The sequence below is a fragment of the Plodia interpunctella genome, chromosome 7, assembly GCF_027563975.2.
Source record: "Plodia interpunctella isolate USDA-ARS_2022_Savannah chromosome 7, ilPloInte3.2, whole genome shotgun sequence".
NCBI lineage: Eukaryota > Metazoa > Arthropoda > Insecta > Lepidoptera > Pyralidae > Plodia > Plodia interpunctella.
In genome coordinates, this window is record NC_071300.1 from 3,567,353 (window position 1) to 3,584,870 (window position 17,518).

Below are 17,518 nucleotides of genomic sequence, written 5' to 3' on the forward strand. Positions count from 1 at the left end.
TTACTACGGGTAATCCGATTTTATATTAGCGTAACACACAGCATTGACAATACTAGGTTTAAGAACCTTCTTACCTCACTGCCTTCTCGGATCTCATTATAAAACTACTTAAGTAGCACTCCAGGAAAATTTGGGACAAATAGGTATCTAATGTACTTGGAGTATTAAGTTTTGACTTGCCTCAAAGCAATATAAATGAAAATGTTCCACCAAGTTCCAACATAACAGCATCATTACCAAAAAACCATCCACCATATACTGCGAGAGGTTAATAACAGCTTGGCACCGGCTTTCATTCCTCTGTACAGGCTGTGTCAAAGCACGTAATTAGTATTTAGGAAGGTGGTAGGTAAGAAAGGCGAGGTCGCAGCCCAGACGTCGGGTATCGATCCGACGACCTACCCCACGCCACCCCCCGGGGGGAACGCATCGAGCCACCAATTGACACACTTAAGGTAATACTCGCCACTTACGACGCCGCCTTCACAGCTCTTGGTCAGAGGATGTCCATGAGATCCAGCAGTTTAGATCGTAGTAAAGTATAAAAATTTAAAGGAGTACTTAGGTAGCTGAAGGTAATGCAAAAAGTTCCCGAAGTTGGTCGTAATTATTTCAAGCTAAATTAGAAAATGTTCCAGTGAATCGTTGGGCATTATAAAATAGAAATCAAAAATTATATAAGTACATAAATAAATAATAAAATATATTTTTAAAACAATTAGCAATTCTAGCAAGTACCTACATAGATAAAACTTTATTTACCTAGATACATTAGACATATAGTATGAAATTGTTGTTTAATTTATAATTCAACTTTCATAACCCGTCTTACTTAATTCTAACTTATATTAATTTATAATCTTAAATGCGTACCTTTTAATATATAATCTTAAATTATTACCTTTATTATCTTTACTGGCCGTATGAACTCTATTGTTTCCACTAGGTATAGTCGAAGATTCCCAGAGAAAGTTATAAAGATTCCTTTTATCACATACGACTTTTCCTAAATTAATTAAGGTTAATATCACGAAGGAAGCCTCCAAATGGGCAGGTCCTAAAATATACACTTTACTCTAACGATAATAATACATTATATTATAACTGCTGTGCTTTTTCCCATAACTATCACGAAACCGGAACTCTGCGCTTCACCAAAATTAATAATTATTCATCTTAGTAAACAAATCAAATCTTCATGCCACTAATACAAGAAGAGCTCTCGGCAATGTATCGTACCACTTAAAGTTGCGAGCGACCTAGTTGGCTCAGTCTGTAGGTCATAGTCATAGCTCGCAGATAAATGTAAGGGGTTGCAGCAACCTTGAGCAACGCTTGAATTTCAGCGCACCAATTTTTACGATAAACTTTGTGTTTATTGTAATTTACTAGTGTAATCGTTCATTAGCGTGATTTTATCGTTTATTTTTGGCATTCGATAAACTAATTAACATTAGCGAATGATTAACAAGTTAATAGGTGCGGAGGGTTCTTGATTTTTCAAACTTTCTTGGTAGTTAGGCACGGCCAATTTCCGGCAAAGAATTTAAGTTACGATGAAAATAAGCAGAGTACGCAGAATGTCCATGGAACGTCGCGTCGGCGCTGCACTTTGGGCTCTAGGGGGTAGACGTAGGGGGGTGGGTGGTGTAAAATCACCCGCAATCATTTATACCCGAACTGCCTGCAGAATTACTAGCCGACACTAAAACGCGACGGAATTTCTAGCTTAGGATCCATTGCCAGTTCTGCTCACAAGTTTGAGAATGCACCAGTATTATTAGAGCAATGGAAGTAGATAAGATTAAATTTCCTATATACGTGAAATTACCAATATAACGCGTCGAGGGAAGTGCGCACTTCAGTTCGTCTACTAGGTTGAATGTTCTCACGACATAGCTGTCTCCTTTAGGTACATACCAAGGTATATAGGCACCAAACATCAGTATATACTAGATAGGCAGCCGAAGATTGAATGAATTAAACATGAAAAAAAGGGAAACCACCGTCCTGGTAGTATCTACACGCTATGGTATGTACAGTACAAGCGAATTCCACTCGAATATCTTCTTTTTTATTATATTTTGCTGCCTAGTTACTTTAAACGAGACTTCCACGTGTGAACTCGTTTCAATTGGATATTAACCCTTTGCAGGACACTAACTTCTACAGATGTTATAACAATTAAACTTCTTTGGTATCTCTCTCCTTTTGTGTCTGTGAAAGGATTAAAGTAAAATGTATAGCATAAAGCTTTAATTAGCTGTAGTAATCGATGACTAGATTTTCATACAAAACGCATTTTTGTAGGTTGCACTTGTTGATGATTTCTAGAGACTGGCGGAACTCATCGTGCGCGAATCCGGTCCACGCTTGACCGGTTTTTATAGAAGGTAGGTAGTCAGGTACATAATATAGTAATTATACTTATTTACATATTATCACTCCTGTTTCCTATGGGGATAGGCAAACACCAGGGATATATATTTAAAGTAATTATAAATTAATAAAAAGATGTACCTAAGTACTTGCTCAATTTAAAATTAGTGTTATGCACATACATTCAAACTTTATTATTTCCTATCTACCTAGTAGGCAAGCACCTAACAGTACTAAAAAAAACATTTTACTAGACGAACAACTAGGGAATGTCGTATCTGATCGAATCATTTCTGAATAAAACATTATTATCTTACAATTTAATTTTAAGTCTATTGTATGTAAATATTGGAAGTAAAATTCGTAGGTAAATATTATATTATATATGTTTGACTGCAGCTTTTTCTTCAAAGATGTCCATTAGCAAATATGGTTCATATATATATTATTTTGAAACCAGCTCCGTTTTATATCAGACAGGACATTTTCATGCTGTTACAAAAGACAGCCTCTAAAATATGATTTGAACAAATAAAGTGGGTATGTTAGAGGTTATCAGCGAAGTGCACGTGTCGAGTTGCGACGCTATTCGTGTCAGGCAGTCAGGAGCATCCGTGACCCACTTGCAGTCCCCTCCCGAACGGTGCAGTTTCGGTGAGGCTATACAGGGACGTAGTACGAGCGGAGGTCGATAAATTTTCAAATATAGTTTTTAGTATTGTGCATTTTTGTTTGTTTGGTTGATTGATAACTCTTTATTGCACAAAGAAAATAAAGAGAATATATAAAATATGCTTGCTAGTGAAATCGAAACTGAATCGAAACTGATCGAAACTTTTTCTGTCTTTTCACTTGTTTACAATATAAGTATAATCCAGAGATGCTAGTAGGTGGATTCGGATTAAACCACCTATATACCACCATAATCCAGCAGATCTAGTAGAAATTTGACTTTGTGGGGCCCTCACATATAAAGGGCCCATGGCAATGGCCCTGCCAACCCTCCACCAAATCCGACCCTGGTTATATAGGTTATGTCACCCCCCGCCAATAACTATTTAAGAGCTGAGTTTGCTCTCCATCTGATAATGGAATTATTCTACTTTATTGTCCAAATATTTCGGTGGATATCTAATATTTAAGTACCTATACATTCATTTCACATACTTGTTTTGACAAAAGAACAAACAAGTATTTTATTCCGCAATGCTAATCGTTTAGAGAGATTATGAAATGAAACAATTTTTTTGAAAATAATAGGTACTTTTATGTCTCTACATTTGACATTTGTGTCTAGCACATTAAATCTTATACATATTATTCCATAGTTGCAACTTATCGTGTATATTTACATGGTATATCAGGTATGTGTCTAACACAAATAAATATTAAATCTAGCTTGGTCAGGCTGAAATGACGCGCTCCATTGGCTACCACCATTTACCACATATAAAATTGTTATAATAATATATAGTTTGCGTAGTGCAAGTGCGGAGCGTGTCATTTCAACCTTAGATAAACAATATTAAAGTTACAATGATTCCGATTCAATTTATCCACGAACTATCGACGAATTACCTGTTTTAGCTAAAATATGTTTTGTATAGTTCTTTCAATAGCAAATATAATATCAAATAATATAATACATATATATCATTAAGAGAGAAAATATCAACAGTACATATTTTAACCAAAATAACATGCTGTTGTGTTTCTAATGAATATTCGATCAATACGTAATCCTTAGGATGTATTGTTGTTTTTTTGTGTCTAGTGAGCTGAAGAGATCAACTCGTTGGACAGGTATGTTTCTTATATCATTATTATTTACAAAAAGCAAGTGTACGAACGTTTTATAAATGTCATCATCCTTAGTCTTCTTTATAGTAGAAAAATATATTCGTAAACATATAATCCACACAGTCAGATAATAAATGTTGGCCACACAATTCGCATTTTTTATCAAAATTTAAAAAGTATATTAATATCCTTAAAGTAAAGAAAAATCGAGTTGCACGACATCAATGATCGATATAAATAAGTCAATGTCCTACTCTTACAGGTATATCAAATTTTACGAAAATCTTTAAGAGGTTATTAAGAACATAAAAAAAAATCAGGCAGATTTTAACTACCAATTCTACGAGATCATATTTCACCATCGAAAAAATCACAAACTACAAAATGTAAGTGAACCTAAATAACTTAATTTTAATCGATATAGTTATAATAATTTCAAATTGTAAGGAAATGACAACGCAATTATTAATATTACGATGTCAGCTTCGTATTAAAATGTATACAAGAGATCCGTATTTATATGTCACACAAACTCGAATCAAAGTTAGACCTGCATATTGTCTAAAGTAATTCAAGAATCGAACGATGAAACCCAAATATAACTGATAAATGTCTAATAGTTTAATAAAGAACAGGTAATTTTCTGTTAGAACACGCAGTATTCTCCGAGTCAGTAACAAATCTTACACGCAAAAAATATGAAACTAATCTACCAGATAACCTGATAGGTCGCCTATTTATGTCAAACGTAAGTTTTACGAATGAGACAGAGAGAATACCGAGCGTGCGCCCACACTATGCAGGGGACGCAGACCAAATTTATGAATAATCACTTATCATCAGTGTTAGAAATGTAAAAATAAAAATAGTACTGCCTGCTAAGGACCATGCAGTTTACTTAACACTGTCTCAATGTCCATATTCTGTAAATTGGCAGAATTCAACATATATTGCGCTTCCGATTTGGACTTCTTACTTTCCGTTTGAGAATCATCCGACGTGTTCCCGCTTTGTATCCGTTTCCGCTTTTTCGATTCAGGTTTTTCCTTAACTTTACTTAACTCTTCTACGTTTTCTACTTCTAAAACTATTTGAGTCACGGTCACCTCTCCCTCCGATCTTCTCGGAGTATTCACTTTTAATGGTGTATCCAAACTCGTCAAAGTAGAATCAAATATCTCGTAACACTGGGCCTTTATGGAATCTTTTGAAGGAGTTAAGAACCTAATTGAGGAGACAGCTCGCCGTGTCTCTTCTATATCTTGAGTATCATTGAGCATATCATCTTCTAATTTGTGTTCATAAAGTGTAATAAATGGAGTTGCTCTTAATCTTATAGTAACATCGTCGTCTATACACACTTCCATACAAAATTTATCTTTAAGCTTAATAGGCTCAGCCTTGGTGACGTCCGCTTTATCATCATGACAACACACTAAATAATTGTCACTTTCTTCATTACATTCATGAACAGACAATTCTATTTCTTCTTCCTCTTCAACCATTTCCTCGTCTTGTACAATTTGTAAATTATTACTGGTACTACTTTCTGATTCGGTTGTTTTTTCTAACACATTTTCTTCGTTCTTTGATTCACTTTCCAGAATCTTAGGTACAAAATTATCCGGTCTGGGATGTGGTGGCGTATCAAGTAAATCTCGTTCAATTATTTTAGCTGTTTCAATATCAAATCCTCGTTTCACTAAATCAATGTGCAATCTACCTTCACTCTCGCTTACAACTGGTTTTCTGCATACAGTGGTATCAATATATTCTTGTATTTTACTTATATCGTCACTATCGTTTGTTGCATTGTCATTAAGCCCCTTCAGCTTTGCATCTTGGGACCCGTCATCAGACCACCTAAGTTTCATTTGTTCTGTTTCAGAATCCTGTGCACAATGCGAATCTGCGTCACGAGAATGGTTTTTATCTTTTTGTTTTATAACTAAATCTGGAGAATTATGTCCAGAACTTTCAGAATTATTCGTGCAAAGTAATTTTCTTGGAATAGAAGATTTTCTCCGGGACTTCAAGGGCATTGAAGCGGTAGGCGCAGAATGTATTCTTTCCTTACTAATTGTTCTTTTTCTAGTATGAGATTTGGCTTCACGAATTTCAGACATTCTTTTCTTAGATCCTTTGACGTCTTTCATAGGCGTAGATCTCCTAGGTTTTATTTTCATAAATGATTTGGAGACCTCTTTTTTAAAAGGAGATTTGTATTTTTTCTTGACTGAACTTTTCCCTTTGTCATTTCTCGGTCTTATTTTAGGTGTGCCTTCTTTAAGCTTTTTCGATTTTTCTTCTTTCACTATTATCTTTTCTGGAGAACTCTGTGCAGATGACGAGTCACTCAATGCTTCCTCTTCGACGGTATCGATTATTTCTTTATCTTTGGTTTTATTTACTTGATTCTTAAAATAAGTAACATTTTTAGCACACTGTCTGACAGGACGAGGGTTTTTATTATTATTATCTTTTTGCTTTCGTTGGTCGTCAACCTCAGCGGAAGATCTGGTTTGAATGTCATCTTTAGATGGCGATTCAGAACACGCAATTATCTCAGGGAGAGGCATGTAATCTTGATCGTCAGGTTTATAGTATGATCCACCACTGGAATAATCCGTCGGTCGAGAAGAGTAGGAGGATGGAGTCGCCTGTGCACCTTTAGAAGAATTTAAAAAACGAGGAGTTGGTATATTCATAATTTTAATATCTGACATTGGGTCATCCGGAATATCTGGACCGAGAAATCTTGGCGTTTCCATTTGTATATCATACAGAGCTTGTTTATAAGGAGTTTCAAGCAAATCAGATATGTTTAGCCGAGCTCCCATTACTTTCTCTAAAGAAATCCGTTCCATTTCTGGAGTATCATGTTCATGTTCTTCACTGTTGGATTTGTTTTGAACTTTTTCAATTTCTTGGTGTGAGGCCTCCCAATCATGTCCTGATATAATATTTATAGTGGGTTTTATAGGAATATCATTTTTATTTTTATTTTGATTGTGTATATTTACATTTTCATCTGCAATTTCAGTTTCCTCATTTTCTTTTTTATTTTTCTTTGTTTTCTTTGTATCTTTATTAGTATTTTTTGTAGATTTGATAGATTTCTTTTTAGCTGATACTTTTATATCATCATCTTTTATTGGTTCTTCTTCAACCTTTTTCTTCCTGCTCGTTTTTTTCTTTACTGTTTCTTTTTTATTCTTCACTGGGATTTGCGTACTTTCTGCCACTAAAGCGCGTAAATCCGCATCCCAATCAATCTTTTTTGCTTCCGAAGCTTTATTTTCTTTACATATTTTTCTACTGTCTTCACAGGTTTCAATAACAGTAACATTAGAATATGCACTACTTATATTTATTGTTCCTGGAATAACAACATTGGTACTTTTACTTAATACTATTTCAGCGTCATTAGAGTTTGGAACTTCTGGAATAGTCTCATGCAGTATGCGCCTAGGTGTAGTAAAATCTAAAACTCTAACATGAGAAGTACGGCGGGGAGTCGAAGATGACTTTCTAGTTGGAGGTTGCGAATGCGGAGTACTAGTTTCAGTAGCCGTAGTTATAACATTGTCTTTCGGTACCGAAGCACTTATAGGGTCTGCAGGTTTTTGAGTATCAATACCAGTGGAAAACTTAACGAGATTTGAAGTATTCACAGTTTTTACGAGTCCTTGTCCACCCGAACTATGCTGCCCTAAATTCCCCGCGGTCTGTGTAAAAGTAGAGGCGCTAGCGTTTGACGACACTTCAATTAATAAAGGCTCTAATGTTCGCTGGAAGCTCGGTAGTGGAACAAATTCAGGCAATTTGTGAACTGCCTGAGGGGCTGTAGCTTGGGTTGCTTGATCGTTGTCTTGATGGTTGACTGATGTTGGACCTGAAAATATACTTTAAACGTATAAAATGTGTAACATGGCGAAGATCTTATTCAACTCACAGAAGCATAATCTTGATTGATTGTAATTATAGTGTATATGTGATCAACATCTCTATTTTATTTGATATAAAAAACCAATGTATTCATCCTTATTATAGAATATTATAATTTATAAGTTAACATTATTGTTATTACCTGAAACTGGTGCGATGATTATAGTTGGCATAGCCATTATTTCATCTTTAGAATAATTCTGCTTCGTTAATTCTGGTGGAAGTGGGTTATATACTGGTGTCCCGTTGATAAAAACCGTTTGCATTTTCAACAGGGGTGTTGAAGTCGCATTTTGCAACATTGCATTCAAATTATTGTTGAGTATTTCATCACCCACTTTAACATCAGATAGAATTTTAATCTTACTTTGTTCATTTTTTTGATTTTTAGGTTTTTCCTCAATCGCATCTACGTCGATGACTTCATTTGTTTGTTTTGGCTTATCAGACAGTTTCGCAACAACGATAATCTGAGATTTTTTTGAATTGCGTCTACTTTTTTTTTTGCTTGCTAACGATGATGAACTTTTACAACTATTTTCTTTGGTAACTGGGACTCTGAAAGTAAAAAATATATATTTCAAGATGAATAATTTTTCAAAATTTTCATACAATTTGTAAACTTTATCCATGGTGCAGCGTCTAACATTAGCTAAGTATAAGATGTGTTAGATCATAGTAATAAAAATAAATCACACACATTCAATGGTTATCAGAATGGTTTAGACTAATTTTATCAATATTGTTATTTATACTCACTGCATGCTAATATTTTCACAAGTACTAGAATCAGGTACAGTGTTTCTATTATCTCCACCTGCAACAAATATATTATTTTTTATAAAATATTATACATAGCTTTAACACTTTTAATAAATACTATAGTTTACTGGAAAATTAAAGATACTTGAATATCAACATAGAATTTATCATTAAAATAATAAAAGACTTTACCAGTGCATTCAACACTGTGGATTTCGACATTCTTATCGCCCTCTTGAATAAGTTGAATTTTTCTCCTTTATCCCTTAGTTGGTTTAAGTCTTATTTGACCGGACGTCGTCAATGTGTTCTACTTAATGACCGTTTATCGGACTGGTATGATCTCTCTGCCGGTGTTCCTCAGGGTGGCATACTTTCTCCTATTCTTTTCTCGATTTTTATTAATGGCATCACGAATTCTCTCTCCTCAAAATTTCATTTATACGCTGATGACCTTCAAATATACTCAGCTGCCCCGTTAGAAAACATTCAGGACGCTTTCTCCACCATTAATTCGGACTTGAATAAAATTGCGACTTGGTCTCATCAGTTCGGGCTTTTAGTTAACGCCGGAAAATCTCAGGCCATTGTTATAGGTAGTCCTTTTTATATTAATAAATTTAAAGATCTGGTGGTGCCCGATCTTGTTCTTGACAACAAAACCATTCCTTTATCTCCTTTTGTTAAGAATCTTGGCATCATCATGGACGAGACGCTTTCTTGGACCCAGCACATTGATGAGATTAGCCGCAAAATTTTTGCTTCACTTCATGCTCTTCGCCGGTTGCAGTTTTTTCTTCCCACTGTCACTAAAACTCTCCTTATTCAATCTCTTCTTATTCCTCTTCTTGACTACTCTGATGTTGCCTTCTTGGATGTCACGGAGGAGCAGTATGATAGGCTGGAACGATTGCAGAATCAGGGCATTCACTTTATTTTCGGTCTTCGCAAATTTGACCATGTTTCTGACTTTCGTCGTCAGTTAAATTGGCTGCCCATCCGCCTTCGCCATAACTTACATATTCTTTCTCTTCTGTACAATGTTCTTTTTAACCCGTCTTTCCCTGAATACCTTCATGAAAAATTCTCTTTCTGTGATGTTGATAGCCGCTTACGGTCATGTAATGTTCCTAAGTTACAAATTCCTTCTTGTGCATCTCGGACCTTTGCTCTCTCATTCTCTGTGCGTGCTGCGAAACTGTGGAACAGTCTTCCTCTTGAAATAAAGGTGGCTCCCTCACTTGCCTCTTTTAAATCCCAGCTGAAGGGACACTTTGAACAGGCCTCAAATATTTGAGTGTTATAATTAATTATTTATATTAGTATTTATATATGGTTTTATTATATTTTTATTATTTTGTTTTTGTACTTATTGTGTGTAGTTTTAATAAAGTATACTTATTTAAGTTTTCATTGCTTGTTGATACTTGATGTTTCGTGTACTTCTTTTTTCTTCACTTTGCACGTTTATCTTACGCTACCTTACTTTGTGTGTTGAATTTTTTCCTTTCAAATACTTGGTTGACTGGAAGAAATCCCTTTCTGGGATAAGTCCGCCTTTGTACGCGTTCTTTCTTTATTTCACTGCTTTCTTTGTATGTGTTTTCTTCGTGCAATAAAGAGTTTACAAACAAACAAACAAACAAAAGAATACCTTCTAACTTTGTTACCTTTTCACACTATATCTACTCAACCAATTTTCTTGAAATTTTGCATACATGTAGTTAGACGTATGGAGAAGAACGGCATAGTGTACCTTTCATCCCGGAGAATAATTGTTCGCGTGTAAAATTTACACGAGCGAAGCTTCTGGCAATAGCTAGTATTTGAAACAGACGATTGCTGACATACCGACGACGCCGGTGGCGAAGTCTTGGAAGGAGCCCGACAGCGGGCCGCGGCTGCGGCACACGCGCTGCAGGATGTCATTGAACTCCTTTATCTTCTGCTGGGACTCGTCCAGGGACCTCTCCTACAAAATATAATAATAGAGACATATAAAAACAAACTCAACAATATCCTTTTTTTTTATGGAATCGCTATGAGGATCCTGAATGGATACTGCTGTACTTGCTTGTAAATTATAATATGTTCATTATTTTATGTGCCACTAGCTTATGTTCGCGGCTTCGCCTGACAGACTTAAGGCCTGTTTCACCGCTAGTGTTATTAAAAGATACAGCTTTCATCATCATTTATTTAATTTGTTCTGATATAAATACGCGCAGGGGTGAGTCAATAGCTTTAAAATAATTTATATTCTGTTGAGATAAAGTTCACATCAACACTAAATGGAAGTGCTAATTAGAAAAATATAACCTGGAATATAAACATAGGGAACTTTTTATCCCGAAATTCCCACGGGAACGAAGCCCCGTGGCGCAGCTAGTACTTAATAGATAAGAAACTTACTGGTGGCACAATCACATTTTGTGAAATGTTCGAACTAGCAAGTACTTGAGAATTTTGATCCTCTGAAGTAGTTTTGCTTAAAGTAGTATGCTGTTTGACACTGGTTTCTTGACCGCATCCCGAAGTGAGATGGCAAACTGAAGGCTCTTTGTCAATAGTCTTAACATTCCTTTTTCGTGTTGAAGCATTTCCTGAAATAGACAAATAATTTGGTTATTTATATAGTTATGTTAAAATACATATGATTAAAATATTCCAGTAGTAGTTTCCAAAAGGGCTATGTCATGTCTGAATTTCATGAGATGTCTGATAAATATAATAAATATCTTGATTGATGGCTGATTATGAAGATTAGTCATTTGGTTTTAAGTATTATCTCAAAGAAGAAATAAATCAGAATATGATTTATTGTACAATATTTTTATTTGGAAATCAAATGGAATGGTTTTTATGTAATTACAACAGAAAAGTGGAAGGAAGAAGATATTGTGTGCCAGCTAACTTTATTTAAAATGGAATGTGATAAAAAATAAAACAAAAAATATTTGAGGTTTATAAAAATAACTGATTTTAGGCTTATCATTATAAACTTTCATATGAGGTGACTAAGGGACACATAGCAGCTGGTTGAAAAATCAAACAATCACATTCTCAATGGGTATTGATGTCAGGCATGCAGTTGGTTGTGAAATCATAACCAAATCTTCAAAATATATTTTATGCTGACAATACAAAAAACATATACCTGGCAAATCAGACAAAGCTGTAGCCTCTACTGAAGTATCCCGACCTGACTGATCACTGTTGCTAAAGGACTGAGTACCGGATGTAGGTATGTGTATAGATTGACGAGTCTTGCAGACACAACTTGCAAGTTTGAGAGAATCACACACTTCACACAACCTGGAAGCTATTGAGGGAGTAGCTTTCTCCAAACTGTAATATATATATATAATTAATTATTGTGTTTTATATTGATTGTAATAAGCTGGTCAAGATTCTAGGAGAGATGTGGAAAGCACAAAACCAAAGAGATTTGGATGATAATGGGCTGCAGAAGATTTCTTCTTCACCTACCCTTTGGAAGTTGGCTTAGTTTTAAGCAAATTTACGACATCAATAAGTGATGCATACACATATAAGTCGAATTTTGAAGGTAAGATTTATTATGCTTTAATTATCCTGGCAGCAAGATCATGTAAAACATTTAAATTCATCCTAACCTAAAAACCACTAAATATCTTCACTATTTAAAAATATTGAAACAAAAAGTAGTAGCATAACCAAATAATTTTTATTTCTTTCTTTCTTAGCAATCAATATATATATATCACATTAATTATACTAAATTATACATTGTAAATAATATACAAACCTATTTCGGTTGCTGCCAGAGTCCTGTATTTTGTTGACATCTATATTGTTTACAAGAAACTTGACCACATCCAGAAGATTGGTACATTGAAACAATCTTTTCCTCAGAGCAAAGGGTTTACATGTCTCAACTGTAATAAAAAGGACATCATTATCATCAACATTAATTAATCATGTTTGACTTGTTGGACTTTGAAAATCGTGGAATATCAATTTTTATTAAAGGGGTTGCAACTTTGATGAAGGAACTGTCATAAAAATCTTCAGATTATAAAAATAGTCATAAAAATCTTTGCCTAATTTCTACACTATTGCCTAATTTCTGTTGGAAATTATAATTAATTTCTAACAGAAATTAGGCAATATAGGGACAATCAGCAAGTAATAAATTAAATGATTACTGAAATGAGTGGATAAGTACTTACCATAAATCTTAACCGCTCTGTATTCCGCCAGGATATTTTTTAGAGATGTCATAAAAATTCTATCATACTCATTCCGTAGTGCATCTAAATAAGGACTTGCTTGGAGAAATTCATCATACGCTGTCATAAGCTGCTCCTCAGCTAAGTACCCTGGAAGACAAAGGAGTTCATTAGGCTCTAAATCACTCGAGCCGTTACAGAAATATGATTCCCGCCAAAGAAAGCTTACCCAACACAAGCTTTGCAAGATCCAATGATGGAAATGGTGGTATAGCCATTCCTGACATTGCTGAAAACTACAATAATTATACCTAATAAATATTAACAATGTTTGAACTGAAACAATAATACAATTTGTAATAAAACATTGCAGAAACAAGCTAGGTACCCAAGCAAACCAAAACCACGCACATTTTTTTTTAAAGAAATGTCAATATTGACGTTATGTTGATTTGACATTGATAGTTTACGTTTAGGTTTCAAGATTTAGGCTTGTGGCGTGCCCACATATAATATCTATACATATAAATACTTTATTTATATATCAACATATATACTTGCTATTTATAATAATTTCATTTACCTCGCAGTACGACGAGTCGTGCCGCAGATCTGCAGTCGTGTCGTGATATGTAGCGGACCTAGCACAGCATGCGCGCAAGAGGTCGAAATTTGTCCACTTCCGCGCAGACGGCCGCTTTCACCGTCTCGTGACACACCGATGATGTCTGCTGCACCGTCCGCATGTTGCCTGCTTTGTCGTCGACGCTATCCCTGATGCATGCGCTATTTTACATCCTTACTTCCTAATAATTGTATTGGATAGTGTGAGAGGTGTTCATATTACTGTTGTAAAAGAAGATTAAATAATACTGTTGGAACTCCACGAGTTTCATTGCATCAACTCGTCCGTGGATTCTACACTGGTGACCCCTCATGAACACGATTCGGCTACAACCACTGGATATAACCAAGTAAGGCAGTGAAATATTATTTAAATAAAAATGGCAAACTCCAAGACAACCGATCAACAAGATAGTGCAATAAAAGAAAAAGGTGCGTTTACACCATCCGATATTCACCGAGTGGGGGTACGATTACCACCATTCCGGGCAGAGGAACCGGCCATATGGTTTGCGCAAATAGAAGGAAACTTCGTACTGTCCGGCATCAAGGATGATGAAACAAAATATTATTATGTCACTGCGCAGCTGGAACCACGGTATGCTGCTGAAGTAAAGGATATCATTGTTGCACCACCATCGAAAGGCAAATACGAGAAATTGAAGTCGGAGTTAATTAGAAGATTATCAGCATCGAAGGAAAAACAGGTTAAGCAGCTCCTTATGCATGAGGAGTTAGGCGATCGTCGACCTTCACAGTTCTTTCGCCATCTCCAACACCTGGCAGGGTCTAACGTTCCTGAAGATTTTTTACGGACAATCTGGACCAGCCGCCTGCCTGCTAACCTGCAGACGGTAATAGCATCCCAGCCCGATTCAACCCTTCAGGCTTTAGCCGATCTAGCAGATAAGGTTCACGAACTCGTACCTTCAGCCCCGCAGGTAGCAGCAGCCAGCGTATCTCCTGATCCAACAATTGCCAAGTTGACAAAACAGATCGAGGAACTGACTCGCAAAGTTGACGCTCTCTCGTCAAAAGATAGGAGGAATCATCGTCGATCAAATTCAAGGTCACGTAGTAGTTCCCATAGCCAGCGTGGTCGTCGGTCGCAGTCAAATTATAGAAGATATCCTGTTTGCTTCTATCACTTTAAATATGGAGAAGAAGCTAAAATTTGCCAACAACCGTGCGACTACAAACCGGAAAACTCCAGAGGCGGTCGTTAATGGCGACAGATGACTGCCCTATTTCATACAGTCGCTTGTTTGTCACCGATCGGAGGACTAGAATGCAGTTTTTAATCGACACAGGCAGCGACCTATGCGTGTATCCCCGTTCTGCTGTGAAACAATGGCGAGATCGCACTACTTATGGATTATTTGCAGCAAACGGGACACCCATTGCAACTTATGGAATCATTCACTTGGAGCTTAACCTTGGTCTTCGACGGGATTTCCCCTGGCGCTTCATAGTCGCCGACGTAACCAAGCCTATCATTGGAGTAGATTTCCTCTCCTTCTATAATCTTGTAATAGATTGTCGGAATCGTCGTATAATTGATAATAAAACATCACTGTCGACAATTGCGTCACTAGCGACTTCAACGACCAGCATATCATCAGTAAAAACAATATTTGGTGATTCGAAGTACCACAAACTTCTCAGTAATTTCCCGGAAATAACACGTCCCTCTGGTACACCGCGAATACCACGGCATCAAACTGTCCACCACATACGGACAACGCCAGGCCCGCCCGTTTCATGTACCCCAAGAAGATTAGCGCCGGACAAACTGAGAATCGCCAAACAGGAATTTGAAGCCATGCTGAAGAACGGAACTGCCCGACCATCGGAGAGCCCCTGGGCGTCGCCGCTGCACCTAACTCCTAAAAAGGACAACGGATGGCGACCATGCGGTGACTACAGGATGCTCAATGCCCGCACAATTCCTGATAGGTACCCCATAAGACACGTACAGGATTTTACTCATCACGCATCTGGTTGTACAGTGTTCAGCACTATTGACTTAGTAAAAGCCTACAATCAGATACCGGTAAACCCGGAGGATATCCCCAAAACAGCGATCACCACGCCCTTTGGAATGTTCGAGTTTATGTTTATGACATTCGGTCTCAGAAATGCTGCACAGACATTCCAAAGGTTCGTTGACGAGATGACCAGAGGCCTGGATTTCTGTTTTTGTTATTTAGACGATTTTTTAATCTGCTCACGTGACGAGGCGAGTCATATGGAACACCTACGACAAATATTCACCAGACTCCAAGAATTTGGAATGGTCATCAACACTTCCAAATGCGTTTTTGGGACATCAGAGGTCAATTTCCTAGGCTACAATGTCTCAGCGCAGGGTATAAAGCCTCTGGATATAAAGGTTCGAGCCATACAAGAATACCCGGTCCCGAAGAATGTCAAGGAACTCCGTAGATTTCTTGGGATGATCAATTATTATCGCCGATTTATTCCAAAAGCAGCGAAGATACAGGCTCCTATGAACGCACTATTGACAGGATCAGTCAAAGGCTCTTCTCCTGTTGATATTACCGGAAGTCTGCTGAACGCATTTGAGGAATGCAAAACCAGTCTTTGTCAGGCAACTCTCTTGGCACACCCAGACCTAGAAGCAAAATTATCATTAGTAACGGACGCATCAGACACTTCTATGGGTGCAGCTTTACAGCAGCTGAAGGACGGCGACTGGCAACCCTTAGCTTTCTTTTCTCGTAAGTTGAGTCCATCACAACAGAAATATTCTCCTTACGATAGAGAATTACTTGCCATCTATGAAGCCATCAAGCACTTCCGCCACATGCTGGAAGCTAGACACTTTACCATTTTTACGGACCACAAGCCAATCTGTTTCGCGTTCCAGGCCCGTAAAGAGAATTGTTCGCCGCGCCAATTCAGGCATCTGGACTATATCGCACAATTCACCACTGATATAAAACACATATCAGGGAAAGATAATGTGGTAGCGGATTGCCTGTCCAGGATAGCTGAAGTTACACAGCCCATAGACCTGACAGCTTTAGCGAAGTCTCAATCGTCAGATGCTGAGCTGCAGAACTTGTTGAAAAACACAGAAACAGCGCTTCGACTTAAGCAAGTGAAGTTAGATGGAACTGATATTCCCATTTACTGTGACATCAGCACAGGAATAGAAAGACCTTTCGTCACTGAACCATTTAGAAGACAAGTGTTCGAAAGTATACACTCATTCAGTCACCCTGGTGCAAAGACTTCTGCAAACCTAGTTGCTCATCGTTTCGTCTGGCCAGGAATAAGAAAAGATTGCAGGGAATGGACGAAAACATGTCATGCTTGTCAATCGTCAAAGATTACCCGACATGCGTCATCACCTCTCAATTCATTCAGTCTTCCTAAAGCTCGGTTCCAAAATGTACATATTGACCTTATAGGGCCTCTCCCCATTTCAGATGGATGTCGTTATTGCCTGACAGCAGTGGATAGGTTTACAAGATGGCCTGAAGCATTCCCAATAGCAGATATCACAGCAGAAACTGTTGGAAAAACCCTGCTACAAGGTTGGATCTCACGCTTCGGATGCCCCACGGAGATCGTTACTGATCGTGGCAAGCAATTTGAATCTTCGCTATTTAGGTACCTGTCTGACATAGCTGGATTTAAACACAAAAGGACAACGGCATATCACCCCGCATGCAATGGCATGGTAGAGAGGATGCATCGTCAGCTAAAAGCCGCGATTACCTGTCATGGCTCAGCAAACTGGACCGAAGCGCTACCCTTGGTGCTAC

At 37.1% G+C, this 17,518-nt stretch overlaps 1 protein-coding gene across 1 annotated transcript; it reads right to left on the minus strand.

Annotated features, from left to right (window-relative positions):
• Positions 1 to 3,621: 3,621 nt before the first annotated feature.
• Positions 3,622 to 13,513, minus strand: LOC128671273 (uncharacterized). Its single transcript, XM_053747617.2, has 9 exons — positions 13,330 to 13,513; positions 13,101 to 13,250; positions 12,677 to 12,806; positions 12,047 to 12,237; positions 11,302 to 11,492; positions 10,741 to 10,861; positions 8,887 to 8,944; positions 8,270 to 8,685; positions 3,622 to 8,074 (listed from the first exon to the last, which is right to left on the minus strand). The coding sequence occupies exons 1-9, from the start codon at positions 13,385 to 13,387 to the stop codon at positions 5,058 to 5,060; spliced, it is 4,332 nt and encodes a 1,443-aa protein (XP_053603592.1). The 5' UTR covers positions 13,388 to 13,513; the 3' UTR covers positions 3,622 to 5,057.
• Between the last annotated feature and the right edge of the window lie 4,005 nt (positions 13,514 to 17,518).